The sequence below is a fragment of the Plectropomus leopardus genome, chromosome 3 (assembly GCF_008729295.1).
Source record: "Plectropomus leopardus isolate mb chromosome 3, YSFRI_Pleo_2.0, whole genome shotgun sequence".
NCBI lineage: Eukaryota > Metazoa > Chordata > Actinopteri > Perciformes > Serranidae > Plectropomus > Plectropomus leopardus.
The window spans coordinates 33,906,260-33,923,064 of NC_056465.1; the positions used below are offsets into that span (position 1 = coordinate 33,906,260).

A 16,805-nucleotide genomic window follows, 5' to 3' on the forward strand; every position below is an offset into this window, starting at 1 on the left:
CCACCTGAGCTTGCTTGGTATGTATACAGCAGGTGCACTCTTGTGCATGCGTGAGTTAGTATCATCTGGTTTGGGCAGCGGCTTTAGTTTCTATCCTCTCCAGTATTTAATATGGTGAGTGTGGAAAACCTCAAAGCTGTGCAGAATCTGCTCGCTGTAAAAAAAAAAAAAAAAGACTGTGTGACTGATTGCATTGATACGGAGTGAAACATTCAGCTTGATTTGAGAACTCTTTGGTATGTACAAAAAAAAGAAAGAAGAAACCTATTGAATGGTGAAAAATGTTATTATATCTCAAGCAGGGTGGTAAGTACGCTGCTTCCCAAGTTGCCACCTGCTCGCTAATAATTTTCATTCCAGTGACTTAACAGCCAGACACACTTTGCAGTTTGCTTGCTGGAGAAGTGAAAGTGGTCAGTTATGTTGAAAGACGGATGAATACGAGTCTGATGAGGCTCGATATGCAATTGCTGGTAATAGCATGTTATTTGATTAATGCAACTACCAACCGTTTCATATGTACTGATGAAAAGAGAGCGAGACCATTCCCTGTTCCCAGTTCTGTTAATGATTTTATTTGAATCAATGACTGAAATAGAACTATGTATAACACGTGTTTTATGCATCGACAACATTGTTTCACAGCTGGGCCGACATGCATCCACATAGGGCTGGGCAATAAAACGATAACGATATCAATCGCGATATAACTTTTCCTTCCTATTTTCCTTGACCTGAAATATGAAACTTGGTCGATAGTATGTCGATAGAACGCATTTGGGCCATGTTTTGACAGACAACATGAACAGCCAGTGATAATAAGACTAGGGCCGTGGCGAACCAAATGCAGAGAGCGACTTTGACTCAAGAACAGCTGTTTGACAGCCACAGCATTTCATTCATCATCAAACAGCTGATGGTCCGACAGCAGCACAGTGAGACAGACAAACAGAGCGCAGCTTCTCTTCAAAGCACCAAAGTGTCTGAAACAGACACATTTGCAGAGGTGGAGAGTGACTTCTTTAGACTCTACAGACGACTTTGTGTTAGTTTCAGGTTTAATCAGACTTTGGATGGAATTATTAAGAAACACCACGACGCATCGCTCCGTGTCTCAACCAGTCGCTCCTGCTGAGCTCTCATTATTGTTACCAGGGGCAGATGTAATGTTTTGGGGGCCTGGGGCCACAGGCACATTACTTTATTTTCACCCTTTCTCTGACTGGGAATGTTGGCAGGCTGTTGGCAGCTAGTTGTTTTTTTCCAGAGTAAAATGATTAATAGCACAGAAGTTTGACAGAAGTTGAAGTCAGGGTCCTACAGTCAGGAGAGGCTGACCTATTATCAGCACAATGTGCTTAAATTGACCTGAAGTTTGTTTAAGATGGAGCTTTTAATTCATATATAATGCTGGAAAGTTTAATAAATAATAATAAATCATATGTTTATTACGCTCCAACAAACCATGGTCAAATGAAACTGCCTGTGAACTATGAGGGCAAAAAAACAAAAAAAAAGCAAAATAATCATTCATTAATTGGAATAAAATTTCAATTAATCATGATATTGATTTTGGGTTTGAGGTTTGGACCTTTGCTGGGAGGAAATTTTAATAACCGGACCTCTTTGAATTTTAGTAGAATACTTTTGATGTTTATCATGATATGTATCGATATCAACGGATATGAAAAATTGATTGTGATAAGACTTTTTTCCATATCGCCCAGCCCTACATCCACACATCTACACTGACACTTATAGTTTAAGGCAGTATTTAGTGGCTGTTCTGACAGTGTGTAATGTCCACACACCCACCCTTTATTGGACAATGTACACATATACAGATCATTTTGAAAACTGATATTTTCCTGGATGTTTTCCTGGATGTTTAAGTAAATCTCTCAAAGGTTTCATCATTTGTATACGCATGAATCTAAAACAGTATACCAAGGTATTTAGGAATCCCAAAGGTATGTTTTTCAATACCACCATGAATACAGGTGCTCTTCTTTCTATAAAACTCATTGTATATATAGTGCACAGCATGCACCACCAGAGCTTATTAGTCTCTACTGGTGGAACAGGCAGTTGAATTGAGAGACATAGTGATATCTAGTGGTGGAGAGGAAGTTACAGGACTGTGAACAGCCGGTGGCCAGCAACACGGGAGACCCCATGGGAAATAATGACATGTTTTTTACATCTAATTTGGTGAATTAAGGATTTATTTTGACCAAACCTGAATTGGTGATTGTTGGAACAGTGGCCTTACTAACTAGATTACTAGCAAAAGTAATCAAGACGATTACAGTGAATGTCATTTTGGTTCTGTTGAGTTTGAATGAAGTGTGTTTTAAGAAGGGTTAACAAGATAATCAAGCCTCATCAATCCTCCGTGACTGAGAGAAAGTTGAATTCGCATTTGTATTCCTCTGTTTAATACGGAAAATAGGTGTGAGAATATTACATTTCTTAACATTTTGTGGGCTGCTGTTGTGTATTTATTGTTGTATTTAATACTGGAATGTACACATATACTACGTTGAAATTTTAGTAAGGTATGGAGATATGACATATTGCATACCGTCGAAGCCTAATTGCCATGATATTAGCTACCAGTCTTTCATGGTGCAGATAAAGGGGCAGAGGACAGGGAGTGAGATTGTGGCCAGTGTTGGAAAAAAAAAAAGACATCTGGCCACCTTTGGGGTGTTGTAAAGAAAAACGGATACACAAATTACCCAGCCGTTGTCAATTTACTATCTTCTTCTCGCACTGTTTCAGTAAAAACGAGTAATTACATTGGTGGAAAATGTCACCACGGTTAGTTATGGCACTGTTAATATTTGTTATTGCACTGAAAAGACTGCGGATTGTCCATCTGCATGGGGATTTCACTGAAATGGATAAGAACAGTTGCAGCCTGTCAGCTCCACATCTCTCCCACTGTAGCTGTGTTTACAGTTATTGGATAGAAGCATTGCTCTCGGCTGAAGCACTGCCTGTAATTGGCTGTCTGTGGCAGGGGTCACAGCTGTTCAGAGAGACAGGTACGGGGGAGAGAAGTCTGTCTGCGACTCCAGGCAGCTGCGACTGACTACTGCTGCATCAGGTGGTTAAATTCAGCCCAGATGAGCCCACAGAGGCACGGGTGCATTTTTGATAGACCATCACAAAGGAAAATTAGTGGCCCTCAGTAGCTCAGCAGTTAGTTGGTACGGTCCCTGTTGCTTCCTTCAGGCCCCCAGGCCCTGATCATCCTCCTCTCCTCAAGCCATTAACCTGGGGAGCATGGCAGGAGCACCCACTCTATATGTACTGCATAGTACACAGCTCAGCTCGACAGGGTGGGAGCCATTAGAGTGCCCGCATGCTCTGTGTGGAAAAACAGATGCTGTTATAGTTAAGAAGTTGACATTTTCACAGTGATGGCTGATCTAGTTAGGAAGAAGTAATTTCATAAAATTACTTTAGGAACACCATGAGGATAAACTACATGACATACAATTACGATGAAGTGAAATCCAATAAATAAATGTAAAGAGATTCATATAGAAAATACAACAGAACAAAACATAAAAACTGTAAAACTTGGGCTTACATAACAGGCTGTTATAAAGTTATGGGTAAGCAGTTTAATCCAGTGGTTCCCAACCTGGGGGTCAGGCCTCCTCTGCAAAGTCACAGTTCGCCAAAATGACAGCTGACAACAAACAAACAATCTCTTAACAAATAATCTCTTATAACAATTTAATAGGAAGCTAAAACATGTTTCTGACAACTCAGAATCTTGGTTTGTATTTAATCAATTTAAATTTAGTTTTATTGTCAGGATTTTTCAGACTCCGGACTTCCTGTTCACAAATTCTGTTTTTTACAGCTAAATAGGGCGCTAAACTGTGTTCCTGAAAACATTTTAGGCAAGAAATAGACAGTGCAGTGACATAATCCTGATTTATATTCGATCAGCGCTGCCTAGTTTTACCGTTTTATCAGAATTGGAAACTGATTTTAGAGAGAGAAAGAGGGGCGTGTGTCTCGATCTGTTTCTACACTCTTTGTGTCCATGGTGGTGGGCAATTTGAAAATGTGGAAATACAGTCTGCAGTTTGAGCAACAGCCTTGACAGCCAGTAAAATAATAATAATGTTACATTTTACAGTATGTATGGACGCCTTTCAGGACACTCAAGGTCACCTTCCAAAAAACGAGCGAATAAAACACCACCGAAAGGCGTAAATGATGTCATTTACTTCATTAGGAGGTGCTCTGCCATGGGGGGAGGAGGAATATTTAGGTATTGGTTAGATGGAGGGAAGTTTACCACAGTTTATCTACACATATGACCCACATTGTTGCATCAAAGTTGGCCAAAATTTGGCAAAATATTTCTTTAACAAGAAATCTAACATGCACTGTAATCAGGGAGGCTCAGAGGATATTTTCTGTACCATCCTGCAGCTGAAACTCTGCACGTCTGAGCGTTTTGCAAGTCACACTGCTCACTGAATAGATCAGGTCAAGCATTGTTACAGGGAGTCGTGCCGTCCTGTGTCAAGCACACAGCCTCCGCAGTCAGACGAGCGCGTCCCTCGAGTTTATCTAAAGAAAGTCTTTGAGATTGCATCAGGACTTTCAAAGAGCTCCCATCACATACAATTAAATCAACGTGTGCGATCACGAGGCACGACGGGAGTTTTTAGACAAGGTGAACCTTGTTTCTCTCTGCGTCGTATTGTTGCAACTTTTTCATCTGCCCTCCGTCCCGTCGTGCCGTGCCTGCGACGGGGAAAATGGGTAACGCTCAGCAGAAAGAGATTCACTGGTGTGGAGGTGACCTCAGCTCGTCAGATTATGGTAGCAGTTCAGAGATTTCTTAGTTCATCCATCTTTGTTGGACATTCATTCAACAAAGATAAATATCACAGTGGTCTCATGTTAATGAGCTGTTTAACCCTTGAAACCTGGATCGGCATCACTTTCCCTCTGTTGCATTCAGATGCCATTCACAGGTATTCAAACCCTTGAAGTTGATTTCTTATAAAAACACTCTGCCGGAAATGTCCCACAATTTATAAGAAAATTGTGTATTGAGGAAATTGTTCTTTTAAAAAGCTAGGTAAAACAAAATAATTCCAAGAACCATATATTTATAATGAATATAATTAGATATTTTAAATGCCTTTAGAAAATTATTATAATTTTTAAGCTTTTATTTTCAGTCATTTTATTGTCTTTTTTTTATTTTTTATTTTTTTACTTTCACATTTTTGTTGTTATTTGCTTGGATTTTGTTTGTTTTTTTGCTCATTGTCAGATAATTTTCTTGTACTTTTTACTTATTTTTTTTTGATAATTTTTCTTAAGTTGCTCAATGCCCAGTGGAAAAGACAGCGTGTGTATTTGTGTATGTATGTATATTAATATATACATACATATATATATATATATATATCTATATATATATATATGCCACTAGTAGAAACATAGGTAGCACAGTATAGAGCTGTATTTGTCTGTTTCAGATCAATATTCAAACCCTGACCCTCCATCTACACCGCCACTATCCGGCTCTGAGTGTGTTTTATAGCACTCATTCTGTAGCCTGAGGTTGAGTGGTGTCCTTTAGTGCTCTGAAGTTTTCTTTCACCACTTAGCATAAAAGGTCTAATAATCAGTGTGTAACTGCTATGACTGTGGGTCACACGCTGTCAGAAAGAAACCAGCAGAGTGAAGAGCAGTTTAATTCCCAGTTGCCCACTTATTGGCGCTGATTGCTACTGAAGAAAACAGCTCGGCTTCCCACCAAGTGGGAATACAGTATTTGATTTTCAAAGTACAGGTAATTTCTCTCATTCTTGTGAGTCTATTTTTGGTCAGCCTTCAATGGCACTTACAGTTTTAAAAAACTTGGCTAGCACGTCAGGTTATTTCCAGCTGATAAAATCTGTATGTGACAGTCTTCTTTTTAGCAGACAAAAGTTGCTGGCTGGAAATGTGAAGCTGCTTTTGTATTTCTCTGTTAGTAGTTAGTGAGAGTTTGCCGTGCTACCACTGAAACAGTTTCATTGTAAATTACCTATATATATTACTTCACTGATTTTAGTGTGGAAAAATTCACTGATTACCGATATGGCGACCGATATAGTGAATTTTTGAGCTGAAATGAAAATAGATAATTTCTATGTGGATTGCTCACTGATTTTAAAGCAATATGACTATGCAAAAGTATTCAGAAGGCTGCTTTCTTAAACAAACAACTTTTATTTCACAATTTACTTATTTAACATTACATACAAACAAAAATAAAGAATAAATAAAAATAAAATAAACTACGCCTGTGATGACACTGTCTGTCTTGTTTTGTTTTTGTTGAAAAACTAAATAAAATAAAGTTTCAAAAAATAAATAAACATCAGTACTGTATGTGTTCATTATCAGTCTTTGCTGCTCTTTAAATAACGAATAAATACAATAAAATAAATAGCTAAATTAACATCAGTACTGTTCAGTATCAGTCAATTGCTGACCATTTCCAAACCACTCAAGCATCGTTTTCTGCATTAAATGGTCTGTAAAAAAAGTTTTCTTATCGGCGCAAATCGGAAAAAATATACACCAATGCTGATATGCTCCAATATGTCTGTGAAGGCTTATATCGGCCAATAATATCGGTTGAACGATAAATCGGTAGGGCTCTCACGTAAACAGTTACGATTGTAACTTTGTCTATATCACAGACTGTATAAATAATATAGGTTTATTGCAACTAGCTAAAGGGGGCATATCTCCACCTGCTGTGGCGGAGTCGGACACACTTCGGTCAATAAATCGATTCTCCCCCAGTGCTTGTATACCGGGACGAGGACACTAGTCCAATTAAACGGCCTAATGGAGTATTAACTGTCGCTCCACTAACCTGTGCACGTAAACGGGCTGACTAATTGGGAATGAGAACAGGCTGGTTAAGTTATTCTCATTTAAACACTATCACTGTGGTATCACTAGAATTACCGTAAGTGTGGAAACGTGGAGTTAATTGCAAATGGTAAACTGACAAATGTTAACAGGGAGCTAAGGCCATTTTCCTCCGAAAAAAAGAGGAGGTGTTGTGATGAATGGGACAGACCTCTTAAACTACAGGAAGTTAAAGGTCAGGTTCTCAGAAACACATTTCAAAAGGCAGATCGTGACAAATCTCTGTTACGCCGGCCGACACGTTCCATCCCCCCCCCCGTTATTTCAGCCGAACATCCCTCTCTGAGGTTTTCCTCATTATTCACACCCTGTTAAACCTTTGATGTGTAAATAAAAATGATAATCACCCTGACCTTTGCAACTCAGCTCAGTTGGCTACTCTAAAAGTTTGACTCTATTACAATTTAAATGCACCACCACGCCGTTTTGAAATCATTATTAATGAGCCTAAGTGCTTGACTAGCCTCATTAATCCCTAGTTCAAGTACTAATTTGACATTTCCACATGCATATTCAATGGAAACTGCATAATTTTATTCATCTGAATGAAGAAATCGTTGTGGCAATAAAGAGTAATACACTGACACAAAATTATCAGATATGCACATACACACTTTGAACATTTATTCTTTAATTTGGCGTCTTGTGGACTTCCTGTATGCTTTTCTCAGCTTCTCCAGTGGGGAAGACTTGTTATATGGCAAATTCTCAAAGGTCATCTGCAGCTTTGAAATAACTTGTGATTCAGAGGAACATCTATAAGAGAGCAGATAAAATAGACCGGTAGCTGCCAACTCTTTTAAACTATTGCTATGGAAACACAAAATGCACATGAATAGCTTTTCAAACGATTTCAGCCCTTTTGCTGTCGACTGTTTTCTGTATTATCTGTATTTAGAGGATTTTCCCTGCATGTTTCTGTGTCTGTATTATGGATATTTCACAAGACATGTCTTATTTGGTTTATTTTTGATATAACAAAACAAAGGATAACAGTGATTCCTTGTTAATAAGAGCAATATATAAAGTGCCTTAACTCCCCTTTTTCCGTGAGACATTAGACTGTCCCACATTTAACTTTTTCCAGCTGTCAAAAATGCAGCTTTAATTGGCCACATTGGGGATCTTTAATTAAAGCTCAAAATTTGACCACACTCAATGTCAGTGACTTTAACACCCAGACCTATTTGAAGTTTGGTACATCATGTTCTCTGGAGGTGCTCTTTAATTTTCTTTAATTTTTACAAACTTTTTTTTTCACTTGTCCTAATTTGTTTGTAGATCAGTTTGCACCTAACTTTTTTCAGTAACAGCAACAAGCAGCGAACTTTACCACAAGTCTAAAATATCTCTTTGTTGTAATTTTGTGGTTTCTACTGATGCTCAATTAAAAATCAAATAAGCTACATTTTTAATATAATGTCATTCAATTTGTGACTCTAGTTTGATTTTAGTTCACACTTCTGGGTATAGACTCTGATTCTGTACATTTCATATTGGCTCTTTCTTTTGTCCATTTTTCTGTCCAGCTAGTAAAAATATTTCTGTTGTCTTCATCGGTCTTACCAGGACAGTTCACTCCAAAATCAGAAATACGTAATTGTCCTCTTACCTGTAGCGCTGTTTAAAATCTAGATTGTGTTGGTGTGAGTTGCTGAGTGTTGGAGATATCGGCCGTAGAGATGTCCGCCTTTTCTCCATTATAATAGAACAAGATGGAACTCGGCTTGTGGTGATCGAAGCGCCAAAAAAAAAAAAAATTAAAAACTGAACAGAAAAGTCTCTTTTCACAGAAATCATGAGCTGGTTACCCACAATAATCCACAGATCCTCTTGAGCACAGTTTCATGTAGGTACTATTTTCTTTCTACCGAACTACACCAGCCAACTGTATCACTGCGCAGAAGGAAGCGTGCAACTGCAGCTAGCTCACCTCGCACCACTGCAGCCGAGGAGGACGCCATTTATGTTTACATCTTGTTGAGCACGAACCTCTTGTCCATGAGTAGATGCACACTTCCTTCTGCAGGGTGATATGATTGGTATGGTATGGAAAGAAAATAGTTCCTTGATGAAACTGCTCATAACAAGGTCTTACAGCTCACGAGAAGTATTATCTTGAGAAAGTGGGTCATGATTTTTGGAAAGAGACACTGCTGTTGAGTTTTTCAAACACTTTTTAGGCGCTGTGAGCACCACAAGCCGAGCGCCATCTAGTTCTATTACACTGGAGAGAAGACAGACGTCTCTACGGATGACATCGCCAACACTCGGCAACTCACATCAAACAATCCAGACTGGTAAACAGCCCTAAAGATAAAAGGAAAAATATATATTTTTGATCTAAGAGTGAACATTAAGCCACCATAGTGGCTCATGAATTACATTCCCACCTCAACTGTATTCTGCATATTTGTTTTCGTTCCATAAAAGGCAAGTCAGTCTAAGAAAAGTCACGACTATGACTCACTGCCCATCAAATACTGAAAATCAGTGCTTGCTGAAGAGTCATCTCCAGCCTTAAGATCTGGAAAAAACATACAGCTAAGAGACATGTAACCTTTAGCATCTCTCTGAAAATCAAGCCTACACACTTAACCCTGCCATTTCACATAATTGTCTGCGAGGGCCTGACTGACCCGAGAGTGCACCACAGTAGTTATTGTAATGGGTTTTTCGAACAGAAAAAACAAAAGTCAGTCCGTTGGTAAAACCACACTTAGATCAAATAGAATATAAAGTCGTGTTTGATGCCAGCCGAACAAACAGCCCATTACCCTCACCGGATTGTTATCATGCGTCATCATCATAATAATCGGCCCTGCATTGGAAATAACTCGCTGTTATCACTTTGTCATTAATTTTAATAGAAAAGATTAGCACAGTTAATAAACAGTAATGTGAAGCATCATCGCTGTGAGATATGGCAGCAGTAGGTTCATGCTTATTTTCTGGTTTATTTGGTCCTGACTTATTTATTGAGTCTATTATGGACTCAGCCTCTCTGCTCACGCTGCACCATTACACTAGTAAGCAACATCTGCTCTGAATGGTATTTTAATGATAAGAGTTTCTTTAATTGTTGTGTTGTTTTTTTTTTTTGTTTTAATTACTTCTCTCCTGCTTTGAGAAACAAATGCATGCACTTTCTTTTTCTTTTATCCAAGCAGGATCTGTGTCAAAGATTGGGGGCAAACAAATCTCTGGCCTTGGTTTGAGCCATGTGTCCATATAGGACATGGTAGGCGCCCAAATGACAAACCATCTGCAGATCTGGAGTCATCTAAGGGCGCATTGTAAATTCATGATACTAATTGTGGAATGACAAACTTGGAAAGCAGTCTGGCCTGTAGCGTACTTACAGATTTACATGGCTGCTGCTGCTCTGATGGCAGCGATCATTGCTTCTGCGTCATGAAGCTAACTGGATTTCAGTGATTATTACGAGAACAGGGCTGGCCTTTAAAAATGCCAGACAGTATCTCAGTGTCCTCACGGCAAACTTTGGTCTGTTAGGTGCCCCACTTCAGTTGTGTATGTGCACTTTTTAGATCTTATGTCAAATATTTTGTGATTTTATCTGGCAAATAATATGCAAACCTGTTTTAACAACTTTTTAGGCCTGTCGTGAGGAAGAAAAAACCTTCATCGGCAGGCTGATGTGTCTTTGACATGTTTACATGTATGTTAACATGCACAGGTCTGAAACAAAGAAAAGCAATAAAATTAGTTCATTAAAAAGGAAGCAGACAAGGAGAAAATTAAAAAGATTGAACTTTTCAGAAGCTTCATTGAACGTTTGAAATGAGTCGATAGGTCTCTTCAAGGTGTTCTCTAAAATGACCATTTATTTCCCACTCTCTGTAATTTGCTCCCGTCTCTTGACCTCACACTAGAAAATTAGCTTCTAAAAACGCCATAAAGACACCTGTTTATAAATGCCAGGTCAGCCATGCAGGGACGGCTAATTGATTCAACATTGAGTGCTGGTCCACTTTTTTATTCTGAAGTGCCGTTAACAAGTTATCCAATGGAAAAAATTAGAGGATAAGAGGAAATACTCACTTTTATCACAGTCTGAATAGCTACTTTATTATGTTGTATAATACACCGAAATAGATGAAAGCCGTCACACCAGGTTGTGAAGTACCTGCCGCATTTTCAAACATTTATTCATGAACAAGTTGCTTCAGGCAGCTAAATGTGTGTTTTTGGCCTGTTAAGAGGTGTGATGATTTTTTTGAGATTGTTCATGAAAGCATGACACTCAACACAGTTACAGTAGGTACAGCATCCTTTACTGTAAACACTTTATATTATTTATACTGTGTGTTTTATTACTCCTGTGTATGTGCTGTATGTAAAAGCCTGCATTGCATCATAACGCCGGCAGCAATGAATGCAGACGTGTTTTTCACTCTGGTTCATCTCAACATGGTTGGATTCAAGTGTCTGCAGGAATAAAGCACGGCAGGGCCGTAATCCGCTGTTTAGCACTGGGTTAGGGGACAGTTTCCAAGATAAGCATTTTGTGACTAAACCGTCCCGGAAGTCTGGGGGGAATTTTTCAGAAACTTATCAGCCATTTTGAAGGTTTTTTAAACAAAAATCTAAGATCACACATGACATATGATATGATGAATTTTTTATAACTTTTCATGGTAAGACCAGATGAAGGGTTCCAGAGACAGCTGGAAGCTTGCGTCAGCCACAACCAGAACAAGCAGCCTTTCTCTCCTTTGAACCCAGATTTGGAAAATCAGTGTGTTCTCATGAAACGTGTTTGATGTTCGAGTTTTGAGGTTTCTTTGCCAAACGGTCTTTGATTTATTTGATATTTTGAAAGGCCAGGACAGCAATATATTAAAAAAAACGGGATCTCCTTCCCTGTTGTAATGCTGCTGCTTTGTGCTACCTTTTTTTTTATCTTCAGTTTTTAGGAATTTGTCTCTCAGAAATGTCTATTTTCAGACACACTCTTACAAAGTTACCAGATTTTTGGAGATCTTCTTGGAATTTTGATTACTTTTTTTATTCTTGAAAAGTAGGATAATATGTCACCTTTTATATCCTCTAACGTACCCCCCCAGCCTTTTGTTTCAGACTAGTTCATGTTTTGTTATAATGGATTTAATGTGCTTGTGAGGAAATCCTACTTTCTGGTTCTGATATCCAATCAGACTTCTGTGATGTCTGCGATGTCTGTGATGTCTGTGATGTCTGCGATGTCTGCGATGTCTGTGATGTCTGCGATGTCTGTGATGTCCGTGATGTCTGCGATGTCTGTGATGTCTGCGATGTCTGTGATGTCTGTATTGTCTGCGATGTCTGCGATGTCTGTGATGTCTGTGATGTCTGCGATGTCTGCGATGTCTTCGATGCCTGGCGTTTAGCCATTTTTCAGGTGGTGCGTCTTTGCAGAAGCTCTGCACAAGCTTTACCGCAGAAGTGTTAGCTTTAGGATTCATCATCTTGGGACTATGAGCTTCTGTCTGGCCCTGGACAATGTAAATATATAACCACTTGTGCTTCTTTATTCATGATTTGCACCATTATTGGTTTTGCAGTAATCCCTCAAATCCTCTCTGTTTGACTAGATTAATTCTCTGTACATAACTGGTGACCAACATTAAAGTTGAATTTATTATTTCATCAAGAATAAAATGCTAATTCAGTGTTTTTTCTTGCTTCTTACAGGTTAGGATTCCCCATGATGATAATGACGTGCATGATTGGCATGTGCTACCTGCTGGCGACCCACATCGGACTGGGATGGAATATGTGAGCCAAAGAGACTGTATGTGTGACCACTCTTTAAAGCATTCAGCTCACTAAAATGTGATAAGTAACCTGATTGATTGATCAGTTTACGGGCACTATATAAAGCACGGCAGCCATATTTTGGAAAATGTCTTTGACTAAAGTGCAGAGCAGCAGGGACCACAATTACAGGAGCTTTGACTAAAACTTGAATCTAAAACCAAGGCCACGCTTACACAGGTGTTTTTAAAAATGGGTGTTTTCCCCTCCTTTGTTCTCAAAAATAAAAATATCCAGTCCACAGATATTGGTATAAAAAAATCTTGGTCCCGATGAAAATGCAGAAATACATTTGAAGTGCTGTCTAGAGCATCTCAATCAAACAATATAACCTTTATCCCAAAGTCACGCAAAGAAAATGATGTTAGCCAATCAGAAGCTGGAGAAAATCTATTTACTACTTCTGTAGCAATGACTGCTGTTGTGCATTTTGAAGCCTTTCTTTGTCAATATAGTGGAAAGTGAAAAAGTTATCACACACACAATTATCTAAAAAGTCCTGTTAGGGAGGTCAGAACCAAGTGGCGACCTTGAGCCTGAGAAATAAAGCCAGAGCAAAAGATGCAGTTCCTCTATTGGCCACTTAAGGCTCCAAAACAGACTTTCATAGACCTCCATGTTAAAATGCTGAACATTACAGCAGAAATAAACATGTTTACAGCCTGGGACAAAACACAGTTTTGGTCTCTATAGCTAATTTTAACATCCTCGATAACTATACTTGGGGCACATTTTTTAAAACTCACCCATTTATATTTTATTAAGTCCCAAAGTTCTGCATATTTAAGGGCGAAGCTGCTTGAGTGACAGGCTGTAAGTTAGATCCACCTCTCACTCCTCCAGAGCTCCAACCTTTCGTCCAAATATGGTCACTTCTGCCCCCCCAAAAACCAGGATAGTAATGGGCTGAAAGGCCAAAGTCGAGGCTTCAAAACAGCAGTCCAAAAACCAGTGAGTGATGTAATGGTAGCTACATCTATTATTCATACAGTCACTGTTTAGAACCAGCACTTTTTTTTTTAGCCGTGTCAGCTGTTGTACGAAATGTGCCTCATTTATGACGCTTTACAAAGGAGATAATGGCGCTCACTCTGACATTACAAGCCAAAATCTGTTTTCCCTGTCCACACACAAACATGGAAAAACATGCAGTTTATGAACATCAGGAGTTTTACAGTTGGGAGTGGCGAATAGGCCAAAACACATAGGAAGAGCTATATTTTATAAAATACCCATGTACCTGTGGACAAGGCCTAACATCCAACAATATGACTATAGGCGGGTTTCCATTACAGATTTGCGCAAAACCTAAGCAATATATTAATAGCCGTATATTATATTTGCAATGCCAATAAAACACAATTGTGAGATTACTACATTACCATTGAATGATGTTATCCGACTTCTTTTGCAATAACATTTCTATCGCAGCCATCGCACTAGCTGCCATTATTTCTGACAGAAGGCAACGTAGGCGTTTCACATGAGTGATAATGGAAAGACAAGCCCCTTATACGTGGACGCGGCCATGTATGATGGATTTCTGGGAGGTGATAGTCCACAATTTCACAGAGGAATTGTTGATTCAAAACTTCCAGATGATCTGTTCAACTTTTGAAGAGTTATGTGATGCAATAACAGCTCTTGTAGTGTCTACTGCATCATGAGGGAGCCAGTTCCTGCTGACACATAACCATAGCATCATGTGATCTATAAAAGCCAAAAAAGTGTTTCCAATGCAGTTTTGCAAAATATGGCTTTTTCATATTGCATGAAAACCACCTCATTCGTGCATAAAAAATTCCTTGCGTTTTTTAAATATTGGCGTGTTTCTAGTTATATTCACAAGTTCAATTTGCGCAGTTTGAGGGTTAATGGAAACCCGCCTTATGGTGCGTAAGTTCTTGACAATTGGTCCACTGAGTTTTACCAACTTTGTCAAAAACTTGAACTGTTTGTCCTCATCAGAATTGATCCAATGGATGAACACAGAACAACTGGAGAAAATGGTCCCAGTTCATAATGCTGTGCATGGTGCTACTGCCTCAATGGGTATAACTGGTGCAAGTGATTCCAGCTGTGGCCTATGGTGTCAGATTGTTCATTCTTTTATAAATCTATGTGGTCTGTTTACAAAAAGCAAAGACTACTGTTTGTATTAATTGTATGACGCTGATTTGCTTTTAGAGACATTTAGGACACCGATCACTTTCTTGTAGGCAAACGTTTCACCCAGGGTTTACCAAACATACGTTAATATTTTAAAGGAACCACAATACCCAGTGAAAGGGATTTTATAACAGTTAATGTCTAATTGTTTTGTCAGATGCCCAAATTTCAACAAATGAATCTGACAAACAAATAGAGCATCGATCAAACTGGAGAGTAGCAGGATGATTGAATAAAACAGATGTAGACTGTTAACTAAACATTGTATGCTATCTATTGTACTATGTACACGTATCTCATGTAAACTCAATGATTTAGTTCAGTTAACCATATTTAATGTAGAAAAATGTATAATCATGTAAATACTCTCACATGGAACAGACAGCTTCTTCTTAGCTTGTTCAGTTGAAACTATCACCTGTATTTATTGTACAGCCGACGACCCGAACAACCTTTATGTCTCTGAATATTCAGACAGAGATCAACACCAACAATAAAGGTTGCAATGTTTATGCTTTTAATTCGGCTCAGTTTCAGTTTGTTGTGCTTTATTTATTTGAAGATTAGTGTGAAGTGGCCAGAACGAGGGTCGGTACTTCCAAGTCCGAGACCATGGTTGTTTTCTGGAAAACAGCTGATAGACCCCCTCGCAGTCGGGACTGAGTTACTGCCCCGAGCCAAAGAGGTCAAGTATCTCAGAAAAATGCACAAAACAACATCAAAAGCTGTTAAAAAAAAGTCTGTGGAAGATCCCCGCAGCCCCCTGACAGAGGTCCTAGCTAAGCCTCTAGTGCCCTAAAATCCTTGAAACATCCTAAAATCCCATTAATGTCCTAAAATCCTAGAAAAGTTCCAAAATCCCAGAAACATCCTAAAATCCTAGAAAGTTTCCTAAAATCTTGGAACTGTCTGAAAATTCTAGAAACACCCGAAAATCTAAGAAATGTTCTAAAATCATAGAAATGTCCTAAAATCCTACAAAAATCCCCAAATCCTCAAAACATCCTAAAATCTAGAAATGTTCCAAAATGCTAACAGTGTCCTAAAACCCCGTAAACATCCTAAAATCTAGAATTGTCCCTAAAGTCCTAGAAATGTCCGAAAACCCTAGAAACAGCCGAAAATTCTAGAAATGTCCCAAAATTAGAAAATTGCCCTAAAAAATCCTAGAAAAATCTCCAAATCCTTGAAACATCCTAAAATCTAGAAATGTTCTAAAATCCTAAAAGTGTCCTAAATCCTGAAAATGTCCTAAAATCCTAGAAAGTGTCCTAAAATCTTGGAACTGTCTGAAAATCCTAGAAACACCCGAAAATCTTAGAAATGTTCTAAAATCATAGAAATGTCCTAAAATCATAGAAATGTCCTAAAATCCTACAAAAATCCCCAAATTCTCAAAATGTCCTAAAATCTAGAAATGTTCTAAAATCCTTTAAGTGTCCTAAATCCTGAAAATGTCAGAAAATCCTAGAAACACGTATAGAGCTGCTGCCTCCCGTCATTTTTCCCTCAGGCAAAGCTGTTTATTCCTGCATTAGTTACAATGCATAAACTCTCTCTAAACGGTTCCTTTATTGGAAAGCGGTACACATTGCTATAGTTTTTTTTTTCTTCTCTCTGGGGATAATTTCTATCCCCTTATCTTTTTACTGTTCTTCGCTGACAGTATCATAATTACTCTGTCCACCTACACTTTCCCACTCGAGCTTTGGAAGTGTGCAACATCTTAAAAATGCTGAATATCACTAAATGTAGAGGACTCGGATGTCAGCGGACACTCAAAGCTAAATGACAACAATTGCTCTCAATGATGTTGCAGTATCTGCAGCAGCAGAGTG

At 38.6% G+C, this 16,805-nt stretch overlaps 1 protein-coding gene across 1 annotated transcript in view; it reads left to right on the forward strand.

Moving 5' to 3' along the window:
* The window catches only part of oca2 (oculocutaneous albinism II), a 64,940-nt gene extending 52,177 nt beyond the window's left edge, over window positions 1-12,763 (forward strand). Inside the window, 1 exon segment of the mRNA XM_042484135.1 lies at window positions 12,676-12,763. Coding sequence (XP_042340069.1) covers window positions 12,676-12,763 — 88 coding nt within the window.
* Window positions 12,764-16,805: the final 4,042 nt, after the last annotated feature.